The following is a 25,109-nucleotide window of genomic DNA, read 5'->3' as shown; positions in this document are numbered from 1 at the left end:
CTTCGCCGTCCGCTCTCACTCCCTCGCTCGACTCAGGTCTTCTGAGGCGACGAGCGAGGCTGGGTACCCACAATGCACGGCGCGCCGCAGCTCCGCCTAGAGGAGGAAAAAGCGCGAGGGGAGCGACTTCCCCTCGTTTTGAAAAAAACGCGTGCCCGCCGCCGCCGATAGGAGGGTCCTCGGCCGCCGCAAGGCACTGCGGGAAATGTAGTTGAGGGCAGGGAAGGAAGCGGAAGGGGCGAAGCGGGGAGGGGGGGAGGAGGAACTACGGCTCCCGAGAGCTTTAGCGCGGAAGGATTTAAGTAGCCGCTTCGCCCGCAACCGTCTCCTCCCCCCCACCTGTCAGGTTACGGCCCGCGCAGTTCGAACGCAGGAGAGACGGGTCGCCCCGAGGGCCGCGATTCGGAACGCGCGAAGCGACAGGGCCGCACTGATTGAAAGAGGCGTTTCCTCAGAGAGGGCCTGGTAAGCAAGGGCTGCCGCTCTGGCTGAAGGGATTGAGTCCGGAGCGGAGTGCAGTAGCTAAACGGTTAGGGCTGGTTATAATGGGGAAACCAAGGGGACGCGCCTTCGCTTTGTGGGACGGCGCGAGGCCTATATGCTTGAGGGGGAGAGGCGTGGAGGCAGTGTTGCTAAGCAACGCGAGGCGCTCTGGCCTGGAACCCGCGCGGCTGAGGCGGTTCCTTGGAAAAATGCCGCCGCCTGCTAGAGAGAAGGGTGGCCGCTGAGGCGAGAAGGTCAGCCTGCCTCCGGGGCAGAAGCTGTGCAGGGTTGGTGCTCTCTGGGACTGGCAGAGTGGAGAGCAGCAGCAGCAGGTGGGGGCCGGGGAACAAGACTGAATGGCTATAAATAAGTAGGTGAGGCCTGAGGCTGGTTGGTAGTGATTCTGGACTCCAGCTCCCATGAGTTGCAGTTCAGGAAGGAGAGGCACAGCTTTAGTGCTTCTCAAGCTTGGCTCCCCTCAGCTGCTGTTGGACTACAGCTCCATTCACCCCCAATCCCTGGTCCCTGCTAGCTAGTAATGATGGGGTTTGTAGTCCCCACAGCAGCTGGGGACCCAAACTTGAGAAAACGCTGCTAGTAACGGGTCAACCTCAGCTAGGCAAAGGGGAGTACTGGAATAGCACATCACACATGGCAATGCTTTGCCTTGGAGATGCCGGAGTACAATGTAAGGGTTGCAGCAGACCACTGAAGAGCTGGGTATAAAAAATGAGCTGTTCCAGATGCTGTAAAAGGCAGCATTGCAGTCGGCAAAAGATTGGGTCACCGTTGGGTGGTAGGGTAGCGGGGAGCTTGTTATCACCCTGTTGTTCTTGGTCTCCCAACACCTTTGTTTATGGAAATGCACCCTCAAAAATGTCATTTTAAAATTTGGATTTAAAATGCTCTTTTCAGAAGAGCAAGGAGCAGCTAAGCCATGCTGCATTGGCATACAGATCAGCAAGCAAAAAACAATCAAACAAAACCTTACTTGAGTGCTGCTATGGCTTTCTGCAAAATACAGTTTGCAAGTGAATTTGATTCTCACCCCTTGCCTTCCCCCAGAACAATTCAATTTCCAAAGTTAACCTTTTGTTTGTGTTTGGAATGCAGAGGCACAAACCACAGTTCCTTTACAAACTTTATAATCTTATCTGAAGCTTGTTTGCAAATAGTGCTTATGAGGGGGATTTTCTCCCCTGAGGATTAGCTGTGTTTGTCTGTTGTGACAAAACAGCATTGACTTGTAGCACCTGCAAGGCTAACACATTTTATCATGGGCAAAGTGTTTGCAGACCGCCCTCTTCATCAGATGTCAAAAGTGTAATCTTAAATTGGTGTATATAGGCGCACTGTGGTCAAATGGAGAGGTCTGAGGTCTGAAATGAAATGTAAAAAGGACAGTGGTAATTACGTGAAAGTAAAATAGCCAAAATGACAGTAGACAAAGCAGTATTGGAGGAAGCCTGAATTGATCTGGCCATTGTGAATGCCTGGAAGGGGAGAGTGTTAGGGAAGTACCGTATTTTTTGCACCATAACACTCACTTTTTTCCTCCTAAAAAGTAAGGGGAAATGTCTGTGCGTGTTATGGAGGGAATGCCTACGGGTGGCATGCCTACGGATTTTCCTCCTCTAAAAACTACGTGCGCGTTATGGTCGGGTGCGTGTTATAGTGCGAAAAATACGGTACATGTTCAAGAGGCCAACTCCAAATTTGCAAACTGGTTGCAGGAAGCATTATATCACAATTCTGTCATACTATAAAGCCAAAATCTGAAAAAGAGGGCTATTTTCTCTGTCTTTTTAAAGGGGTTCTTCTTCAAAAAGTGGAAGATGCTTTATTGATATGTTTTTCGTAGTTATCTTTTACATTAGACAAATGTATAATATCAATGGAACGTAACTTATGGACTTCTCATGACCACAATACGGATGAGGAAGACTTGTTTGCAAATGTTGTGTCATTAAGGAGTCAGCTAAAGAAAACGGAAAGAAATTTACAAGACTTAGGAGAAGAGCTTTATGTATGTGTCCAAAGGTAAAACTTACTGTGTTTGTTTACAAATATATTTGTTGCAAATTGTCCCAATTTTGATAGTCTGTTGGAAAAATTGCTGCAAAAATCAAGGGAAGGTATTGATATTTGTTTTGTTTTCCTCTAGTACCAATTCATATGATAATTCTGATGACACGCTTGAGGTTTTAACCATGGAAGATCTCACTGATCCTAGTGAATTACATAATTGTTCAACTCAATCTTCTGTGAGCAGAATGCCTTGGCATAACAGGGATTCTTCAAGGAAACACAGGAACAAAGTAATTATTCAGAATTTGATGAACATTTGTTTGTTCTTTCTGGTAGTTTGTATATAATATTTTTATGGAGTTAGTTTTATAGATCAGTTCATAATGTTAATCATAAAAAAATAAGATGAATGAATCACTTTGGTTGGTATTTGTTGCAAATATTGTTCTTTGCCTTCTAGTGTTACTCGCTGTCTTTGGATAAAAGCCTGGAAGAAGAAAATGAAATACTAAGGGATAAATTGAATATAGTCCGCGAAAAAAATGCATCCTTGACTTCTCAGAACCATCATCTAATGAATAAAATTGAAACAATTAACTATGAACTGAATCAGTCAAGAGCACGGGTAGGTATTTGAATAAGATAAAATTTTGAGGCATTCTGATTTGCTAAAGATTTTGTTGTTGTTTAGTCGTTTAGTCGTGTCCGACTCTTTGTGACCCCATGGACCAGAGCACGCCAGGCACTCCTGTCTTCCACTGCCTCCCGCAGTTTGGTCAGACTCATGTTTGTAGCTTCAAGAACACTGTCCAACCATCTCGTCCTCTGTCGTCCCCTTTTTCTTGTGCCCTCAACCTTTCCCAACATCAGGGTCTTTTCCAGGGAGTCTTCTCTTCTCATGAGGTGGCCATGAGTATTGGAGCCTCAGCTTCTGGATCTGTGCTTCCAGTGAGCACTCAGGGCTGATTTCCTTAAGAATGGATACGTTTGATCTTCTTGCAGTCCATGGGACTCTCAAGAGTCTCCTCCAGCACCATCATTCAAAAGCATCAATTCTTCAGCGATCAGCCTTCTTTATGGTCCAGCTCTCACTTCCATACTAAAGATACTATTAAAAGATACTGCTAAAGATACTATTCTAATATAACTTGAGTTAAGGAGCTAGTTCTATATTCAGGGGTTTAGGGGTTGTGGGATGTGAAACACAGGAGCAGTCAATTATAACATTCCTAGAGTGTACATGTTTAGACATGGGGAGGGATGTTTGTCCAGCCAGCTGGTAAACTGCCTGGGACAGACTTCCTCCACATGTGACTAGAGGTGGGTGTTGCCTCACCTGTGCAGGTAATGATAAAAGCACAGGGCAGGGGCAGCCAACTCTCTCTTCTCTTCTCTTCCTTCAAAGAAGCAACATCTGCTAAGATGCCCTCTTGGCTCCCAGCCAAGAGAGGACAAAGGGACTATCTTCTTATAAGGTAGATTCTAAATGTATATTACTGTATTAAGCTGTCTGCCTTCTGGGATCCGATTGTGAACAGAATGTGAGTAAACTCTTTTTATACTTTTGTAAAGGACTGTGTCGTGTCTTCTATTTTAATAGGGAACAAAGGGGAAATTACCAGAGTGATTATTATAGAGGTTCTAGCGAACCTGAGCACACGTTACCGTTGCGAACTTAAATAAAGGGGAATGTCTTACTCTGCTGATATTTTGGGAACTTGTTAGCACAAGTTGGATAAGGATATAATCAGTCAATATATCCTCTCCTGCATCCCTGAACATTCCCACAGGGGTGACAATCATTAAAACATGTTATGAAAGTAAACCTGTGAGCCATATGTTCAGATCATGAAATTATTACTTCAGGGGTGTTACCCAAAAGTTGTATTGCACAAAGTTAGAAGGCAATTATGCATATGTGGATTTGCAGCATTATGCATACATGATTGGGAATTGTATGTTACATGTTCATCTCATTCACAGCTTTTATTTTAGGCTTACATTTAAATCTTAGGTATGTGCCTAAGAAATCTGTGAAGCAATAATAACTTGTGAATTTTTACAGTTTTATTTTATAGTATGGCAATTAATTAAGTGTTGCTTTCCCTGCATAACAGAAATGATTGCATATGTTAAGAAATTATAAATAATGTTGCTCAAGCATCATCCACCACCCTAGAAATATTTTAAGCATGTGAAGGCATACTTTGAGCCCTACTGTTTGAGGGAAAGCGCTTCAGATATCCAAATTCTTAGATAACCCCTCTTCCCTCAGGCTTATCAAGTACCAGCTTTCTAGCTAACATTAGAGTAACACTATCATTTTGGGGGACAGTTGGAATCCTCAGTTTTGGGGAAGAAATGTATAAATATTCTGTTCTCAAATTACTTCCCAACCCCTTCCTAGTAGTTATGTGTGCCTTGCACTATGTAGATAAACAAATTTCAGATCTCTGGCTCATGGTTTTGATAATGAATGTTAGTGAGTGATTACTAATTACTAACAATACTGGGTAGATATAATGAAGTGAGAATAAAATACAGAAAATATTTTCATTCTGGTCAATTACATTTAATTCAACAGTATTAATTTCAATGATTGGACTATTTGTAATTTTCTTTAATTAAAAAAACCCCACAGTATAGCAGAGATAGCTTTTTGGGAACTAATGAAGGAATAGCTTTCTCCAAAAGAAACTCCTATTCAAATGGCTCTGTGTGTGACTATGATGTTCAGAAGTTAAGAGACAACTCATTAATGGATTCTTCTTATTGTATTTATATTTTAGATATCTTTCCTTGAATCTACTTTGAGTACACACTCTGTCAGCATCCCAATGTTAGAAGAACAGATAGCAAGTTTGGAAGCAGAAGTTCAAGCACAAGATAAAGCTCTAAAGTAGTGAACCCTTTGTTTTTTATTTGTTTTTTTCAAATCTTCAGGGTTGGTTCATCCATTTTTTCAGCATGGGTCTCAGATGCACACATGATCCTTTTCCTTGCCACGGGAAGTAATGAGAGAATGGGGCTATATAATGCTTGTTTGAATGTGGTACCTTCATCCTAAAATAGATAGCCTAGCTCACTTATGGCACCTCATAGTGAGGGTGAGTAAAGAGTCTTGGATTTCATGTGATTTATCTCCTAAAAACAGGAGTGTTTATGCTATTTTTTCAAATTTGGAAAACTCACAGCAAAATTAGAATTACTTGTACACATCTCTAACCTCTGACTTAGAATTCTATTGACCTCAGTGAAATTAACTCATTGCAAACAGGTTCATAGTGTTAGGCAGGCAAATGCAATTAGGTCCAGTTAAGACACAATGGTAAACCATGGTTTTTGACTACACTTGGTTGTAGCTCACCAAAGCCATGGTGAGCTGCAGGCTTGTGTACTCTATTCTTCACCTCTTTCACAGTCCAGATGAGGAGATCAGAAAGATCTGTGTTGCTCTGATCATACTTTTTTCTTATTATTGTTGTTCAAAAAGGATTCCCCCCATACTTTCCATAGTAGGACATAAAACACCATAATGGCTTAAAAGCATTCAACATAGCATGATAGTTTTAGTTGGCTACTCAGCACAGCTCTAAATTAACATAACAAAATTCTAAATTGTAGTAATTACTCACAAAACTCCTTGATATTTAATAAATAATACTGTACAATGATATTTCCTTAAACCCATCAAATTTAACTCTGCTATCATTCTACTCTATCCCACCAAACAACTAAATTGATATTTGTTCTATTTTTATTTCCCCCAATAACTTATGCAGATTGATTGCATCTTGAACTTACTGTTGTTCCAATAGAAATTAAGTTCTATATTTATTAGTTTTGATCAGGTTTTTCGATTTTTAAAATCTCTTGTTAGGAGGAATAAAGGAGAAAGTTTGTGGCTTGCTTGCTTTGGGCAAAATGCTTAGTAAAACTTGTTTGTTCATTCGGGCAAGCACTTGGTATAGCTAACAAGATCCAAACCATCTATCTCCGGATATACCCACCAAAATACTAGTTTGAATTGAAAAAACCTGATCTGTAGGATACCTGATTGGCCACTTCTCTCAAATTTGTGTTCTAGAGGAAGGGAGAAATGTTCTCCATTACCTGATGATCTTAACCAGATACATTCATGTTATGTGTGTGTACACAGACACACAGTTACACATACACATCTATGAGTATTATGTGTTGTTTAAAATGCTGTTTTCTGATTTGTTTTTAGAGAAGCAGAAGATAAATTAGAGGAAAGCCAGAAAAGGCTAATGGAAAAAGAATATTCTTTGCAGAAGCTGAAGGAGGAATATAAAGAAATTAGATTTGATTTAATTGAACAATGCAAACAAGGAAAGAGGTGACAAATTACACAAGAGCTTGATTTTTATTCTGATAGCTTGATGACATATCTCCTTGCTCCAAATTTTTTGTTTTAAGATGCTTTGTCTGATGTTGAACAAAACCCACAACATTCTTTCAGAATTAATCCTAATAAGAAAAAAATGGAATGGCTGGCAGTACAGTGGTACCTCGGGTTACATAAGCTTCAGGTTATATGCACTTCAGGTTACATACGCTTCAGGTTACAGACTCCGCTAACCCAGAAATAGTGCTTCGGGTTAAGAACTTTGCTTCAGGATGAGAACAGAAATCGTGCTCCAGCGGCACGGCAGCAGCAGGAGGCCCCATTAGCTAAAGTGGTGCTTCAGGTTAAGAACAGTTTCAGGTTAAGTAAAGACCTCCGGAACGAATTAAGTGCTTAACCTGAGGTACCACTGTACTGGTACCATGTCATTTAGATGTACATGACTTTTTTTACCGTTATACAAATTTTCAGGTTGGTTGCTTTTGTAACAGATTAAAACAACTTCTTAAATTGAATAGAAATAAGTATTTGCAAGAATGCTTTCTCCTTTATATTACATTTAGTAAATCCTAGTTTAAGCATTTCAAACCATGATCCAAAAAGGCCTGAACTGAAATATAGTTGCCTATGCATCAAGGTTGTTAAGAGGTCATTTCCTCCTGGAGAGATACTGGAAGTAGTCTGTGGTATATGAGTGGTATTCAAATAAATAATTGCACAAGTGGAACTACTTCACTTGCACAATGGGACTCTCCCCCTTCCTCTCACAGGCACTGCATGCTATCCCAAAACCTATTCTGGAGGCTTGGTAGACTCCTCCCCAGAACAAATTTAAGAGGCCTGTGGGGAGGTGGGGAAAGACTCCTTGCACAAGCTGAGGTTATTCCACTGGTGCAAGAAGTTGCTTAGCACTACTTTTGAGTACCGTATTTTTCGCCCCATAGGACGCACTTTTCCCCCTCCAAAAATGAAGGGGAAATGTGTGTGCGTCCTATGGGGCGAATGCAGGCTTTCGCTGAAGCCTGGAAAGCAAGAGGCATCGGTGCGCACCGACCCCTCTCGCTCTCCAGGCTTCAGGAAGCTGTCCGCAAGCCTTGCGCGCCCGGCAGGAGCTCCCGCCGAGCGCGCAAGGCTTGGGGCGGCAGCCTGTTGCCCGAAGCATAGGGAGCCCTCCGGAGGGCTCCCCGTGCTTCGGGCGAGTGTCTGCAAGCCTTGCACGCCCGGCAGGAGCTCCCGCCAGGCGCGCGGGGCTTGGGGCGGCAGCCTGTTGCCCGAAGCACGCGGAGCCCTCCGGAGGGTGCCCCGTGCTTCGGGCGAGTGTCTGCAAGCCTTGTGCGCCCGGCAGGAGCTCCCGCCAGGCGCGCAAGGCTTGGGGTGGCAGCCTGTTGCCCGAAGGACAGCGGAGCCCTCCGGAGGGTGCCCCGTGCTTCGGGCGAGTGTCTGCAAGCCTTGCACGCCCGGCAGGAGCTCCCGCCAGGCTCGCGAGGCTTGGGCGGCAGCCTGTTGCCCGAAGCACGCGGAGCCCTCCGGAGGGTGCCCCATGCTTCGGGCGAGTGTCTGCAAGCCTTGCGCGTCCGGCAGGAGCTCCCACCAGGCGCGCAAGGCTTGGGGTGGCAGCCTGTTGCCCGAAGCACGCGGAGCCCTCGGGAGGGCTCCCAGTGCTTTGGGCGAGTGTTTGCAAGCCTTGCGCGCCTGGCAGGAGCTCCCGCCAGGCGCGTGAGGCTTGGGGCGGCAGCCTGTTGCCCGAAGCACAGCGGAGCCCTCCGGAGGGTGCCCCGTGCTTCGGGCGAGTGTCTGCAAGCCTTGCACGCCCGGCAGGAGCTCCCGCCAGGCGCGCAAGGCTTGGGGCGGCCCGAAGCACAGGGAGCCCTCCGGAGGGCTCCCCGTGCTTCGGGCGAGTGTCTGCAAGCCTTGCGCGCCCGGCAGGAGCTCCCGCCGGGCGCGCGAGGCTTGGGGCGGCAGCCTGCTGCCCGAAGCACGCGGAGCCCTCCGGAGGGTGTCCCGTGCTTCGGGCAGGCGTGTGCAAGGCTTGGGGCGGCAGCCGCGGCTGGAGGAGGGAAATAATTTTTTTTTATTCATTCCCCACCCCAAAAAACGAGGTGCGTCCTATGGGCCGGTGCGTCCTATAGGACGAAAAATACGGTACACCCCTGTGTGTTTCCACCCCTGCCCTATTCTCCCTATGGGGTGAAGTGAATGACTGAACCAATAGATTCCATATTAAGTTGACTATTGAGTCTCCCTTACAGTGCAACATGAATGGATCAGGGAGATATCAAGTTAAAGCTATCTTCTCCTGGTTTCTTCTTGTGTCAGGAGTGAGGAAGGGACTGCATAAAAGCATGTTCCTGAAGCCCACTCCCAATTTCCAGGAAATAAATCATGTCAGAACAAAACCTTAGAACAGACTTGGGGAGCCTTTTTTATGTGAATGGCCATTGAGCCATGGGAAAAGTCAATTGGGTTGGAGCCAGTGGTAGACAGAGAAAGAGCCAAAAGTGGGAGGTTTACACAAATCCTTAATTTGTGTTCTGTGTGTGCACAGGAGATGGCAGTCAAGGTGCAATTTGAGTTCCACTTGCTGCTTTGCCTTTTGTGCCCTCCTGTGTGCCAAGTGAAGCATGCCAGCCAAATTGTTGCTTGGCTTTCAGCCCACTCTTCGCTTACCAGATGGTATAGGCTGAGGGACAAGTTGTGCCAATGGACAGGCTGAGTGGAGGAGCCCAGAAGGAGTTATGAAGATGAGTGTCCGGCTGTGGCCCAATGTTTACCACAGCCAGAACCCAGAGTGGATCAAATGTTGCTGTAGCCAGAGTGTCCCTTTTAATGAAGGAGAAATCATTCTGGATGAAATTGATCAGCAGGGTGAATAGGACCCATAGGCTGTGAGTCCCCCAGCCTTAGACCGAGTAGATCAGGGTTCTTGCAGTGTTCCCTGTTAGCTTTAGCTATGTTTGCATTTCCCCATTACCTCTATATATCTGTCAGTGCTGTGGAAATAAATTAGCAGTGCATAATTATCATAGAGTTTTATGTTTTCAATATTGCAGGGAGTATTTATTCTCATATTTTAGATGTTATGTATTTCACCTTTAACTTTAGTGGTTGAATCATTTATTGCTTGGAAAATGATGAAGAAATAAAATGCACCCAGTCTACTTAACGTATTGCTGTCATTCAGTGAAAGGCATACATGTTTTTCTCAATGTTCAAACTGGAGAACGCTGTTGTGCTTCATGACATCCAAATTCTTAACTGTTCCTATGAAGGAAATGCTCAGCATTTCACCGTTGATGCTCCGATGAAATATTTACATCTGTTAGCCTTGTCGTGTAAAAAATCTATCATGCCATTTATTAAGGTGCAGCTGAATGAAACTAAAGGCTAAAAGAAAATGTCTGTTACCGTGTGTTGTTTGTTTAAAATGTTTTATGTTCCAAAGCGCTGATATTGTGAGTATAATATTATACCATTACTTCACTTGGTTTGTTTAAAACTGACATACCTTTTTCATTTAAAGAACTGAATGTCAAAGAAATGAAGCTTTGTTTAATGCTGAGGAGCTGACAAGAACTTTTAAAAAATACAAAGAGAAAATAAGTGAGAAACTGGAAAAGGTAAGATTTGACTAGAAAATGTCAATCATTTTAATAGTGTTTTATGTGTATTTGTCTCAGTGTTAAGATCATGTGTCAGTGCTATGATTATTCATGTTTTTCTAGCTTGCTCCTATGTCTTTAACTATAGCCTGACCAGCAGAAATCATCTTTGTGCCAAGAAGAGCATAATTCCCTTAATTTAACCACCAGGTTCACTGTTAAGGGCACAGGAGCACAACCTAGTCCTGGAGGGAAGCAACTCTAGCTAAAACAGCCCATTCAGTTGCATTGGAAGAAATGGTTTTCTTTACACATATTATGAATAGTTATAGTTTTAGACAGCAAATTACTGAGCAAATTCAGTGCTGACACAACCTTTTGAATCTTAGTACCAATAAAATTTGAATCAATATGTCATAGCTACAAAAGCAAAATTATATTTATAGGCAAAGGCAATCCTGTTCCTGCTCCAGTGATATCTTGGAGGTCAGGGGGTGGGGGGAACCCTTCATTTACATCAAATAGCAAAATAGCATCATGCAGCACCTGAAAACCTTTTTGTCCAGGTTTTGGATTATACTAATTCAAATGTGTTTCTTATGCAATCAATAGCCAAGTGGCAAAAGGTAAATTATCTGGTTGCTGTCTCCTGACCTGGACAAACACAGAGACCAATTCTCTGATCTTTTCACATCTTAGGTTCCAGTTGTAGTTATATAATTTGGGTAGTGGGAACATTGGGACCGAACATTTATATTCCCTCCCACACCAGTGTAGATTTTCCCTGAAGAAGATGCTGCAAACAGGACGGTAGCCTTAACATTTCCCCTGTAATAACAGATTATATATTGCTGATAACTGTCTTCTTTTTACTCAGGTTCAGGAAGAAGAGCAAACTTTAGAAAGAAATTTAATGAACTGTGTGAAAGAGAAAGAAAAATTGCACGCAAAATGCAATAGCTATAGGAGTGAGCTTGAAAGCACAAAGGAACAAGTGAGGTAAAACGTTTTACCTTTGACACCTCCACATGGAAAACATTGATACATGATCATTTTATTAATAGGTATTTGGATCGTGAAATACTCTGACCTTGAGCTAATGGCACAACACTATGTGACCAGCTCAGTCCATGTGACAGATGACAAAGCAGCAAAGCTGTAATGTGATTGATTTTTCCAAACAAAGTTTTCTCAACCCATCTCACATTGGGAGGGATCAGTTTGACTGCACAGTGGAACAACTGGATGACTGTTTAGTCCAACAGTCAGCATGTATTTTTACTAGAAGTGATTTGTTTTCTCAGTTCTTGTCTGTTCTGCAGCTAGGCAGCAGCCACGAGGTCACTCAAGTGGGTAATAAGTTTATCCTGTTGCTTGAGGCAGGAAACATAATCAATCCATGAAACTTCTGATTGACCCTTCCCTTCAGTGACACTCCGCCGCCCCCAGCTTGATGCTTCCTTTATCTTCCGATATAAATTATAGGTTTCAGAATTTTAATAAGAAATCACAGATTGTGTCCAATGGTGGCTTGATACTTCCACCAGTGCATATTGTCCTAAAGAAAGCAAAAGTCTGGCCTATTTCTCAAAAGCTTTTTTTTAAAATCCATTCTGTAAGAACAAATGCAAAAATAATTGAAACCCCATAGATTTCAACATTTGAAACTGAAACACAATTTTTCTAGCTTAAAATGGCTTTTGGAAGCTGAACCTAATACTGTTGAGATGCTCCAGCTCATTATCCACTTCACTTTTTTATTTATACTCAAATTTTTCCTGTGATTTTCATCACCCTATATTTTTGTTTTAAATTTTAGATTTTAAATCCATGGTGTTTGCAGTTAGAAAATATGCACAATGAAATCCAGAAACATGCTAGTTTTTAAAAAAATAAAGTATTTCTGGTGCAGTAGATTTTCTTGGTTTCCCCCCCCCCCCGAACCTTTCTCCTTTTGTATTTGTTTAGACAGTTAACTGAAGAGAATAGTATTGGAAAAGAAAATCTCAAAGGTGTGGAAGCCAAATGTGCTGAAATGGAAGTGCAACTGAAGCACTCTCAGCAGAATATCCTGAAGCTCGAAAATAAACTTCAGGTCCAAGACACAGTACTTGAAGAAAAGAATACCCTATTGCATGAAATTGCTAGCTTAAAAGCTCTTGTTGCACAGCAAAATGATCACCTCAAGTTGTATCATCAAGAAATTGAGAATTCAAGAACTGAACTAAAAACCTTAGAAAATATTATTTCCCAGTTGTCTCAAAGTTCACCAAGAGAGGTACAGTAACCTTTTTGTTTTTTGTTACTGTCAGCAGACTAAATATACACTGGATGAAATGCAAAGCCTGTGTGTGCAAGGGAGGAGCACTTCTATTTATGCACAGAGGAAGGGGCAACAATGTCTTCTAATAGTAACCCGCCTGTCATTTATGCAGGGCATTTCACAGGGTCCTCAAACTTGGAAGTGAACTGTGGGAGGATACAGAGGGCAGCTTCTTAAAGGGGAAGCTTTATAAGCACCTCTGCATACAAGAACATCAGTACCCCAGTGTTTGTTAAAGTTTTTATAGTTCATTATTGAAGAAGAAGAATACATTTTAAAGGGGCCGCTGTTTGAACAGAACATTCATCTAAATTCCAAGAACTGGACTGACTATTGCTGTGTTAAAAGAATATAGAGTAACCTGTTTTATTGGATCTTGCACTGGAACAGTGTTTCTACTCTTCTATTGATTTCTACTCTTATTAAGGATTGTTTCAAGCACTGCAATCTATCTACATAGTAAACACATTGATGTCAGAATTGGTTTGTTAGTTTGGATTTTGGTTATATAATCTAGGAAGCGATAATTGAGCAATGACTTGTCTCCAGAATAGGCCACAATTTCTTCCTTGAAGAAGGAAGTACCATGAAGTAGCTGCTGCTACTTCACATACTCATGTTGAGTAACTCTTCTCATTGTCCCCTGAAAGGTTTGCCTCAAAGGAAATATCCCCACGTTTCTCATTTTTACCTAGCTTTGTGTGGTACACATCCTTCCCTTAATTGAATAAAGCTTCTATAACTCTCAAATAGAGCAGTGCACCCTGAACAAGTTCTTAGGATGCATTACATCAGTGGTTGCAACCGATGCAACTGTCTGAAAAGCCAATCTGATAATCAAGAGGCAGAGATGATGGAATATCAACCACAATCCCAGTCCCTTGGTCACACAGATTTTGATTTATAATCTTGGCATAAGTGCGAAAGCTAATAATGGGGGAAGTAGATCAGAAATGACAATGGTGGAGAAAGCTAAGCAATTTTCTTTTCCCATCTATGTCACATTTTATGTTACTTTTTAAACATCGCCCAAGTTTTGCAGTACTGAAAAGTGGCTTGCAATTTGATGGCCTGTTGCATAACTTTGGGTCTTCACTAGAGTTAAGCACTTTTAATTCCTGCCAGGTTCAGTGGAAGAGCCCGTGCTTAATCCTAACTCCGTTGAGATAAGGAGAATTTAAACATTTTTAGTTTGGGTTGGGTGGTAGAGATTAAAGTTCCTCAAATGATGACCGATTATGCCATAAACAACATTTTTATGTGTCTTTCCCCCCTAAACTTGCAGGCTAGTCATTCCATGCATCATTCTAAAGAAGCATCATGTCCCAATTGCTGTGATTTAAGTAGATCCCTGATAGAAGAGCTAAGGTATTATATTTTAAGCTGAAGTAATTGGGTGCATTTGTAACGAGTGTCAAAAAAGAAAGGAAGAATAAAACTGCTCTCCCTTCTTTCTTTTTTCTAGATTAAAGCTGACAATGAAAGAAGCATTGATTCAGCAATTTCAGGCAGAAACTATGACCAGTAATCCATGTCAAGATCTCTTTGATGAAAGTGAGAGACAAGAATTGAATGGCCTAGAAATTGAACCAGTAAAATTGACAGGAAACCAAACAGGTATGCCATACTATAATATACAATAGTTGAAGCTGTACAGTTTCTTCTGGTATGGACTGTTGCTTCAGAACAATCCGCTGAGCAAAAAGAGCATGCACGCCTGCTTCTGTAATTTAAAGATTTTATAAATCAGTACCCTTAGACACCTGTGTTTCTTTTGTGAAGAGAGAAAACACCAACAACTGGAACTTGTCGCTAAGCAGTTTGAAAAGGTCAAGCAAAGATTACATGGACAGTTAGAAGAACTACGTACTAAACTGGAAAAATGTGAAGCTGAGAATTCATTTTTGAAGGAGACCATGGCCCAGCGAACTAGTCAGTTTCAAACAATACAGGATGAACTGTTGGAGAAAGCTGCAAAATCTAGTAGCTTGGAACGAGAAGTAAGTAGAAATGAAGAAGTCTGTATTCTTAGGAGCTCTCTTATCAAGTGCTGCAGCCATGTGTTTCCTCTTCCTCTCCTGTCCCCTCCAGCCCACTATATACCCTTAAAATCAGTGCTGGAGGGTGCGGAGACCTTCCAGAGATTCTGGAGGTGCATGTTGGAAAAAAGTTCTTTTTATGTTGTGAACTGCCCTAAGATCTACAGATGGAGGGCGGTATATAAATTTAATAGATGATGATGATGATTATGACAACAACAACGATTTTGCTACTGGAATGATAATACTGTAATAATACTTTTTTTATTTGTATTCCACCCACCTGACTGGGTTGTCCCAGCTGCTTTTGGTGGCTTCCAACATATATATAAAAATAAAACATGGCACATTAAAAAGCTTCCCTATACAGCAGGGGTGTCAACCTCAAACTCATCGGGGGCCGCATCAGCAGTTTGGTCACCCTCAAAGGGCCGGTTGTATCTGTAGGACTATGTGTCCACTCTTTATTATCATAAATTATTGTCACTGCATTCAATTATTACTGTTTTTTGTAATAATGTAGACGGTCCAGAAGGATGTTATGGTCGATTGTATCAAAGGCCACTGAGAGATCCAGCAGAACTAGGAAACAAAGTTGTTACAAATAATGAGCCCTAATGAGACGATTGCTGCAATCCTATGTGCATTTACTTGAAACTCCTGTCGAAGAAAGTGAGGCTGGCTTCTGAGTAAACATACACGGCATGGGGCTGTAAATAAAATGTGTGTGTGGGAGAGAGAGAGAGAGAGCTCTGACAGGAAAGCATCAACATGCCTTGTGCACTCTCATTTTCCTTGGCTAATTCCCCTGCCCCCCCCATCTCGGGGTGCCATTGCATAGTGCAAAAGGCGAAAGAGCGCGAGCACGCTGCCTGCAACTGGATCTTCGGCTTTTTCCTTTCCTTCCCCGAGACGGGAGGGAGAGATCAAGACGGAGCTGCTGGCAGGGCGGAGAGCGAGCCGCCCAATTGTGTGACCGAGTGATGGAACGGCTGCAAGGAGCCGCAGTCCGATCTCCTCCCAGGAATGTGCCAGCGGGACTGACATGTGCCGGACGGGGAGAACCGCCCAGCGCGGCTGCGCGGGCGCGGAGTCCAACTTGTGGAGCTGAGATAGAGAGCCGGGCGCCAGATCACCTTCCTTGCTTGGCTTGCCGCGAAATTGCAAGAGGAGGAGGAGGAAGGCGGTGGTGGGGTGCAAGGAGTGGAGGGGGTGCCAGGGAACACAGCCCCCTCCCATCACGGCCATCATCATCGCCGCCCCCACTTTACATTTATTTTAAGGGTGTTTGGAGTGCGCGCACGCCTCTCTCTCTCCCCCCCACTCACCCCCCCCCCCACACCAGCCACCCCATATTCCCAAACAACACGGGCATCGTAGGTCTTGGAAAGGCTGGTTGTGCAAAGATGGAGAGGGAGGCGAAATGAAGAGGAAGGGAAGGGAAATGAAGAGGAAGGCGAAATGAAGAGGAAGAGGCTGGTGAAATCCAGCGCGGAGGAGAAGAGGATGCCTCCCGCAGGGCGAGTTTGCACGCCGGGATCCAGCATCCCCGGAGAAGATCTAAGGCTGGAATAAAAAAAGTTTCTCCAAGGAGAAAGACTCCCCCTCCGCGGCGCGGAGAGACCTGACCTTCCGCTTGCTCTTTTTGAGCAGTGAGCGGGAGAGAGAAGCAAGCTGCCCGCCTCGCTTCAGCCCCCCGACGACGAAGGCGCAAGTTGAGAGACACAGGGACATTTGAAGCAGCAGCCACGTCCTTAAGAGCAACGGGGGGAGGCGAGTAGGAAGCCGCACCATGTAAACTTTATTGTGTTAAAAAAAAAACACAAGCGAGAATAAAAGGTGAAGGCTGGTGGCCGCCGGCGGCTACACGGGCCACATGACGAGGTCTGGCGGGCCGGATTTGGCCCGCGGGCCTTGTGTCTGACACCCGTGCTATACAGGGATGTATTCTAATGGTTATAAAGTTACTCATTTCCTTGGCATCTGATGGAAGGGGGTTCCACAGGGTGGGTGCCGCTATCGAGAAGGCCCTCTGCATGTACTCGTACAACACCTTAGGTACAACCCACAGTTTTTAATTTCATATAGTTCCTACTGGGAAAGGCTATGCTGTTTTTGCAGGAAATGACAGCATACAAATCAATATGGCTAATTTGACCCAACATCCCCCCAACCCCCCCCCCCAAAAAAGTCACTGCAATCAACTATGCAACCAGCCATGATCTGGGCTCTCCAATCTCTTGCACCGCCAACAAAAACAACCAACCAATCAACCTATTTATGTGATGCTAACACAAAAACCCTGCACGTACACTATGCAATGGAATGAAAAATCACTAGCCCCCTTCTTTCTCCCACCTCTCTCTCCCCACTTCCCAACCTCAAAATGCCTATGATAATAGTGTTTCACGCCAAATGTAAATGACCTGTAGAAAGGACTCTGAATTGAAACAGATATCATATACGTACCTTTGTTATCCATGAAAATCTTTTAATAAATACATTTTTAAGGCCCTAATCATATAGTGGCACCTCTTTGATTGTTACAGGAAAAGCGCCTCTGCAGCACCCTAAAGAGTTCCATTGTTATAGAAACATTCCTTCTATAAATCTCTTTTTCATAAGTAATACATCTAGAGATCCTATCCTTGGAACATTCCTTCTTTCAGAGTGTTAGTTCCTCTTGGAATTGGATTGCTGAGGTTGGCACCTTCAATCCAGCTAGCAGCTAACTTGATGCATTCTTGACAAAGAATGCCCAAAGCACATTGTAGTGTTTGTGGCATAGTCCCACAAGACCCAATGCAGTACAGTAGCAATATATTTTGTTCGCATGTCATGCCAGGGAGCAGGGTGCAATCCATTTCACGCATGATACTTGCTTGTGGGAAATGGAAAATGTCTAGCGAAAGAATAGAGCATTACTGGGTGATGAGGTGACTTGTGAATGTGCATTGCACAAAGTTTTTTCTTTAAGGTGTGGGCAGAAGGAGTTGTATTATCATTGACATTTTATGAAGCGTATGTGACATTCATGGAAACACTTTCAATAATTTCACCATTGTTTATGCTGAAAATCTTTTTTTTAGACTGTGTATTCTCAGTTTATATATTTCTTTGTAGGCAGCAAGGAAATCATCTAGGCTCTCAGCCCTTGAAAAACAGTTGGAAGAAAAGACTCTTGCTTACACAACTGCTGCTGAAAAAAATACTGAGCTGGAACGGCAATTAGTGGTAAAACTCCTATTACCTATTCACAGCTTCTTGGGATGGAAGGAGATGTATTTACATATGTAATGTTTTATTAAATACGCCAACAGGCATTAGTGTTTTCAGAGTTTACCTCTAATGTGATTTTTAACAAGCAAATTGTTTTTCCTTAAGTGCTTTCAAACAGTTCAGTACAATGCGATTTCTGTTTATACTGTTTTCTAGCTGCACTTTGGTTTGTAATATGACATAATGTGGCCCTGAAAGATCCATATAATTTTCCACTGAAGCATTAATTTATGCAGCTCAATAATGAAGTTGTTTTTCCTAGGAAGTGAATGCTCAGCTTCACAGCTTAGAAAGAAACTTCAATGAGGAACATGGGCACTTAGCCGCAGTGCTTAAAAAAACAAAGATGATTCATCACGAGCATCAGAAAGAATTGGAAAAGCAGATTGAATTGGTAAGCTTCTAATTTGTATAGTATTTTCCCCCCAGTTCCTAAATATTTTGGTGATCTCTTAATAAAAGATTCAGTGTCTCTTCCATGCTGCCTTTGTGCCTGATGCATACATATAAGATCAGTCACATGTAAGAGGCCACTTGAAATTTAAGTGTAAGGAAGTTGCTTCATGTGGCAAGTTGCTTCTGAGAGTTAGCTCAGATTTTGCCCTGGTGTTCTTTCCAGCTACAAAAACAATTCTGAAGCAGCAATAGGCTGCGGACATTGAGCTGGGTCAAGGGAAAGCTTTCCCAAAAATGTTTATAAAGGCACAAACCTATTTCCATTGATGGATACAGTGGTACCTTGGGTTACATACGCTTCAGGTTACAGACTCTGCTAACCCGGAAATAGTGCTTCAGGTTAAGAACTTTGCTTCAGGATAAGAACAGAAATCATGCTCCGGTGGCACGGCAGCAGCAGGAGGCCCCATTAGCTAAAGTGGTGCTTCAGGTTAAGAACAGTTTCAGGTTAAGAATGGACCTCCGGAATGAATTAAATACTTAACCTGAGTACCACTGTATTTTGTTATCTCTCCTGCACTTTTAAGAAGCAACTCCATCAAAAATTGAAAATGTCAGGGAGGACTTTCAGCTCTCCCTAAATTCAGTAAACCACATGTCCTAGAACATATAGCTGCAGAACATTCTTTAGTAAGTACCTCCAGACATACAGTTTTACTCAGAGTAGACTTACTGAAATTAATGAACATGGCTTGTTTAGGCCCATTAGTTTCAACAGGTCTACTCAAAACTTACTTGAATGTGACTCATAAATACTGTATATTGTTGGCAACCCTGTTATAATAAGTATCATGTCAATGTAGCCAATAAATGTAACCAATTGTTGCAGCTATATTATTTGTCATTCTGTAACAAATACTTTATGGGTCAATAACTAATTCTTCTTTTTAATAGCTTGAGTCTCGACTAGAAACGAGATGCCAGCAATTCCATGAGCAGGAGAACACAATGTCACTTTTACAGCAAGATATCTTATGTAAACAACGTCAGATTGAATCACTAGATCTACTGCTAATAGAAAGCAAAGAGGTATTTTTTATTTTTATTTTGAGGGCTGCTTGCAAAATACCCAGGTTTTTTTTTCATATGGTCCTTCCCAATGCTGTGTGCTGTTGCTTCAGAAAGTGCTGCTGGCATGCTCTGTGGCAGCAGCAAAATCTTAACATTTCCTCAGGGAGGGGAGATGAGTTTACGCAGTCCTTGCACAGGGCTTCTGCTGTCAGGATTTATTAGTTCCATCACTCCTGTTGAGTTTATTTTTCTTGGTGTACTAGTATTTTTTAAAAGTGAACTGTAAAATCATGTTTTAAGGTGGTATGTTTTCTTCTTTTGATGCTGTATTCAAACAGGAAATGGAAAATCAGAAAACCAAGAAAGAGGAAGCAATAAGGATATTACAGAGCCAATTTACTGAGGAAACAATGAAGGTAAGTACACTTCCTTTTCTTTTTTGACTTCTTGTGACTTCTCATGTCTTGCAATATTTTATTTCATAAAATTTATACACCTCTGATCCTAAAAAAAACCCCTCAAAATGATTTACAAGAAGTTTAAGCAATAAAATCAAGAAAAGTTTGCTAATGCATTTTGAAACCTGCAAAAGTTAACATACAAACAGATTAAATTGACTTATTAATTTAATTAGCTTCTTAAGCATCTTGGTAAGCTTTCTGTTCCTTTCTTTGATCAAAACTTTAGAATATTTATACTGAAGGCTCTCTTTCCCATCAATTATTCTCCTTATTTTATTATGAAAGGGAAGAATTTAAGAGTGAGTACCTTAAAATGATTTTTTCTTAGGCACCAAAGTAACGTTTGAGCTATTTAAATTTGTAAAGAAAAACCCTTTGTGATTCTATGTTTATACTTATATCTGTTATGGTTTATTAAACTAATCCTTAATTTTATTATTTATATAGCATGATTGCAGTACAAAACACTTTACATGCTAACTATCATCACAGGCGCAAGGGACGCGGGTGGCGCTGTGGGTAAAACCTCAGTGCCTAGGACTTGCTGATTGTAAGGTCGGCGGTTCAAATCCCCGCGGCGGGGTGAGCTCCCGTCATTCGGTCCCAGCTCCTGCCCACCTAGCAGTTCAAAAGCACCCCTAAGTGCAAGTAGATAAATAGGTACCGCTTTATAGCGGGAAGGTAAACGGCGTTTCCATGTGCGGCACGGGTGCTGGCTCACCAGTGCAGCTTCGTCACGCTGGCCACGTGACCCGGAAGTGTCCTCGGACGGCACCGGCTCCCGGCCTCTTGAGCGAGATGAGCGCGCAACCCTAGAGTCGGTCACGACCGGCCTGTACAGGCAGGGGTACCTTTACCTTTATCATCACAGACAGGCCTCTGCCCTGAAGAGCTTACAATCTAGATTTTGAATCATGGAGCTGGCAACAAAAAACGGGGAGGGAAGAAAGGCAAGGGTGATTAAGAATGAATATGAACAAATGTACACATGCATTTATTTTCCTTACAGGAGAGGGCTAAATAACCAATAGGGTTCTTGAGGAAAGATGGATTTAAGAATGAATTTGAAAGAAGAGACAGTAGCACCATGTAGATCAGGGAGAGAGTTCCAAACATAATCACATGATACTTTAAAATAAAGTTTGCCCCATTTCCCACAACCCACATAAAAGTATGTTTGAGGGAGAGAATGAGACATCCTATAACATTCTGTCTATATAACCTACAGACAAGAATCACAACATTAGGGTTCTTGTAATTTTAATTTAGGGACGCGGGTGGCACTGTGGGTTAACCCACAGAGCCTAGGACTTGCCAATCAGAAGGTTGGCGGTTCAAATCCCCACAATGGAGTGAGCTCCCGTTGCTCAGTCCCTGCTCCTGCCAACCTAGCAGTTCAAAAGCACGTCAAAGTGCAAGTAGATAAATAGGTACCGCTCCGGCAGGAAGGTAAACGGCGTTTCCGTGTGCTGCTCTGGTTCGCCAGAAGTGGCTTAGTCATGCTGGCCACATGACCCGGAAGCTGTACGCTGGCTCCCTCGGTCAATAAAGCGAGATGAGTGCCGCATCCCCAGAGTCTGTCACTACGGGACCTAATGGTCAGGAGTCCCTTTACCTTTACCTTAATTTTAATTTATTGCATTGATGAGATTATGCCAGGGTTATTTTTGAGTCCCTGGAATACTGCACTGTGAAAAGCTACTCCTGATGAATTCCTTCTGCTGCATAGCTATTGGAGGTGCAGGTGAGCTACAGCTGAAATGTTTCTCTTTCTCCAAGGTATAATAAATTAATAAGTACTGCACCACATTCAACTTTAATTTGTGAAAAACATTTGTGGTGTGGGTGTGCAAACATGCAAATACTTTCTTACGGCTTCATTTTAAAATGTTGTGCTGTTCAAAGATGTGCTCAGATATTGTTATTTTAAAGAACTGGTTTATATTAACTAAAACTACATTGGCTTTGTACCCATAATAAAAAGTAGCGTATTTTATTGCAATTTTAGGTTCTGGGGGTGTTTCAGAAGAGCAATTCTTTCCTAAATTTTATCTCCCTTTCATTCTCATTAGGTCAGACAGCTACAAGCCGCGCTAGATGACTGCAAGGAAGATCTCGCGGTATATTTAAGTAATCTCGAAGAAAGTAAAGTGTTATTTGAAAAACAGCTGGCAAAGAAAAATGACGAGGTAAACTTTTTTGATGCCTGTGTCATTAATGCCTACATTAGAGCATTAATGTGTGCATGGGCCATTTTTATGTGAGCACATTTGTGCAGGTTCATCCACCTGTGAGTGCTTTCAATTTTATGTTTCCAAAATCTGTCATAATGTTTCTCATTCAAATTAGTGAGAGGTGCTTGCTGGGGTGTATTCATGCTATCTGCTGTTTCTTCCCCTCGCTCAGTACTTTCCCACCCTCTGCGAGTTCAGGAAACCCTAGGTCCATTATGGGTGTGCACATGGGTATTTGTTTATGCACAAGACAAAGACATTGCTTTTAGATTGTTAACAACTTCGTGTTCTTCTGGACATTTTAACTGTCACCCCTCTTTCAGATGGTTCTGATTATGTTAATGCTTTGCAGAGGAGGTGGGGGTGCTTTGCTTCTTAGAATTGTACATTACAATTTGTTTAGTTTTAATTGTGTTTTATATATTGTGTTTTTGTATCATAAGTCCTCTCAAAATTATTTTAGTAGTAAGTGTATAATAAATTTACACACATACACACATATATTATTATATTATATTATATTATTATATTATATTATATTATATTATATTATATTATATTATATTAATATTAATATTCCGTCTAAAGGTGGCAGACATGTAGTTGGCCATAATCATGGTAGCTCTATGTGGTGACATTTGAATCTTTGTTCAGAAAAAAAGCTTTACTTGAGAATTGGCTTAATTGTGGAAAATATTTTACTCGTAGGAAATGTAAGGAAATACAGAAGCATTAAAATCTTCAGTGTGGCTTAGGATAGAAAGTGTGCCAGCAGTATGCATATATAATAATTTAGGAGGATTTATTTTAAAATATAAGTAGGTCTTTCCCACAGTTACTCCTTTTTTTTTTTTTAGATGAAAGCATATTTTTAAGTATAGACCATACTATGTGAATTTGATTTTATATTATAATGAAATTCTGTGATGATGTGTGTTTTAATAGTAGCTTATGTATGTTGTCAGGCTGCTCTCCTATGAATGATGAAATGGGAGCAAGCTGAGAATGTATCTCAAAGTATTAGGACTTCATCATTTTTATTTGTTCCCAGATACAGCGGTTGCACAAAGAAATAAAGTTGAAAAATAACAATCTTCAGTCAACTAGTGAACAAAACTTCATTCTGCAGCAAACACTGCAGCAGCAGCAGCAAATGTTAAACCAGGAAGCCATTAGGAATTGTGAATTAGAAGACAGCCAAATTAAGCTCCAACAGCAGGTACATAATGATCAGTAAAGGATTTATATTGTCCATGTTACTATTTGATACACTTTCATGTACCATGTATATTTGGGAAACAAAATTATGTTACGGCATATGCTGCTCTTGAAAATGCTTTCTCTATCAAAATAGTTTCTATGACGTGTGAGGGGCTACTGTTTGAGGAACACGTGCCTAAAGCCCTGTGGGCCATATAGATTTAGTTTGTTTATTTAGATATTGCTACTGGATGTGGTCTATAAAGGCACAAGTGCAGCATAGGTCTGTAGACATTATATCCTGCCGTCAGATTTGCAAAATTCACGTACACAGGATTAGGCAAATGGCACAACTTTTTTTTTTATTTCTGAAGTTTGTAAAAGCTTATTTGCATACTAATAGCCTGTTGCTATAGTTACAGTACAATCTTATGCATGATTATTTAGAACTCCCACTGTGTTCGTTGGAGCTTATTCCTTAGTTAAGGGTTTTTAGGAATGTGCAAATATGCACTTCCCTGCTTTACTTTCATTTTGTTTGAGTGATGTTTTACAATCCATATACAGTGGTGCCTCGCAAGACGAAATTAATTCGTTCTGCAAGTTTTTTCTTCTTGCGAGTTTTTCGTCTTGCGAAGCACGGTTTCCCATAGAAATGCACTGAAAATCAATCAATGCGTTCCTATGGAAACCACCTTCAGACCAGGTCCGGGGACAGTCTGTCCCCCGACCTCTTCTGAAGGCTGGGGGGGGGGGGGACAAGGGATTTTCTTCCCACCCCCAGCATTTTAAAAAACCCCGGGACAGCAGAGGACTTCTCCGCTGTCCGGGGCGATCTTAAAATGCTGGCGGGCGGCAGCAAAGCCTTCGCTGCCGCCCACCAGCATTTTAAAAAACCCCGGGACAGCGGAGGACTTAAAATTTTAAAATTTGCGATTTAAAAGCCCCCGGGAAGGCAGGAAGGGGGGACAAATACTTTTGCCCCCCGCCAGCCTTCAGAAGAGGTCCAGGACCTCTTCTGAAGACAGGCGGGGGGCGAAAGTCTTTGCTCCCCCCCCCCGCCGCCTGCCTTCAAAAGCCGTCCGGGACAGCGGGAAGCGCTTCCCTGCTATCCCGGACTGCTTTTAAAATGCTGGCGGTGGGGAGCAAAGCCTTTCGGCCGCCGCCAGCCTTCCTGGACCTCTTCTGAAGGCCGGAGGGGGGCAAAGGCTTTGCTCCCCACCGCCAGCATTTAAAAGAGGTCCCCAGAGATTTCCCTATGGGCTTTCTTCTTTCGTCTTGTGGGTTTTCCGTCTTGCGAGGCATTCGTCTTGCGGGGCACCACTGTAATGCATTGTGTCCATTATATGGAAGCTTTATACTTATCATTCATACCAATAAAAATTGACTTTAGGGTAGTGGTACCACTTGAGCAGGGACACGGGTGGCGCTGTGGGTTAAACCACAGAGCCTAGGACTTGCCGATCAGAATGTCAGCGGTTCGAATCCCCGCGACGGGGTGAGCTCCTGTTGCTCGGTCCCTGCTCCTGCCAATCTAGAAGTTCGAAAGCACATCAAAGTGCAAGTAGATAAATAGGTACCGCTCCAGCAGGAAGGTAAACGGCGTTTCTGTGCGCTGCTCTGGTTC

At 42.5% G+C, this 25,109-nt stretch overlaps 1 protein-coding gene across 2 annotated transcripts in view; it reads left to right on the top strand.

Moving 5' to 3' along the window:
* The first annotated feature begins 331 nt into the window (after positions 1 to 331).
* Positions 332 to 25,109, top strand: part of CCDC18 (coiled-coil domain containing 18) — a 32,490-nt gene continuing 7,712 nt past the window's right edge. The window contains exons 1-18 of one of the 2 annotated variants that reach the window (XM_083743210.1): positions 332 to 465; positions 2,345 to 2,523; positions 2,648 to 2,801; positions 2,972 to 3,136; positions 5,301 to 5,410; positions 6,743 to 6,871; positions 10,401 to 10,497; positions 11,357 to 11,478; positions 12,448 to 12,757; positions 14,088 to 14,170; positions 14,268 to 14,419; positions 14,585 to 14,802; positions 17,965 to 18,075; positions 18,383 to 18,514; positions 19,471 to 19,605; positions 19,926 to 20,003; positions 22,121 to 22,237; positions 23,334 to 23,501. In XM_083743210.1, the coding sequence (XP_083599336.1) occupies positions 2,378 to 2,523; positions 2,648 to 2,801; positions 2,972 to 3,136; positions 5,301 to 5,410; positions 6,743 to 6,871; positions 10,401 to 10,497; positions 11,357 to 11,478; positions 12,448 to 12,757; positions 14,088 to 14,170; positions 14,268 to 14,419; positions 14,585 to 14,802; positions 17,965 to 18,075; positions 18,383 to 18,514; positions 19,471 to 19,605; positions 19,926 to 20,003; positions 22,121 to 22,237; positions 23,334 to 23,501 (2,427 nt within the window). In that variant the 5' untranslated portion in view covers positions 332 to 465; positions 2,345 to 2,377. Of the gene's footprint in view, positions 466 to 649; positions 816 to 2,344; positions 2,524 to 2,647; positions 2,802 to 2,971; positions 3,137 to 5,300; positions 5,411 to 6,742; positions 6,872 to 10,400; positions 10,498 to 11,356; positions 11,479 to 12,447; positions 12,758 to 14,087; positions 14,171 to 14,267; positions 14,420 to 14,584; positions 14,803 to 17,964; positions 18,076 to 18,382; positions 18,515 to 19,470; positions 19,606 to 19,925; positions 20,004 to 22,120; positions 22,238 to 23,333; positions 23,502 to 25,109 lie in introns of those variants that run through there. The other variant, XM_083743211.1, reaches the window with a different exon arrangement.

Source organism: Podarcis gaigeae, assembly GCF_964106915.1.
Source record: "Podarcis gaigeae genome assembly, chromosome: 6".
NCBI lineage: Eukaryota > Metazoa > Chordata > Lepidosauria > Squamata > Lacertidae > Podarcis > Podarcis gaigeae.
This window is presented reverse-complemented; position numbering and strand designations above follow the sequence as displayed.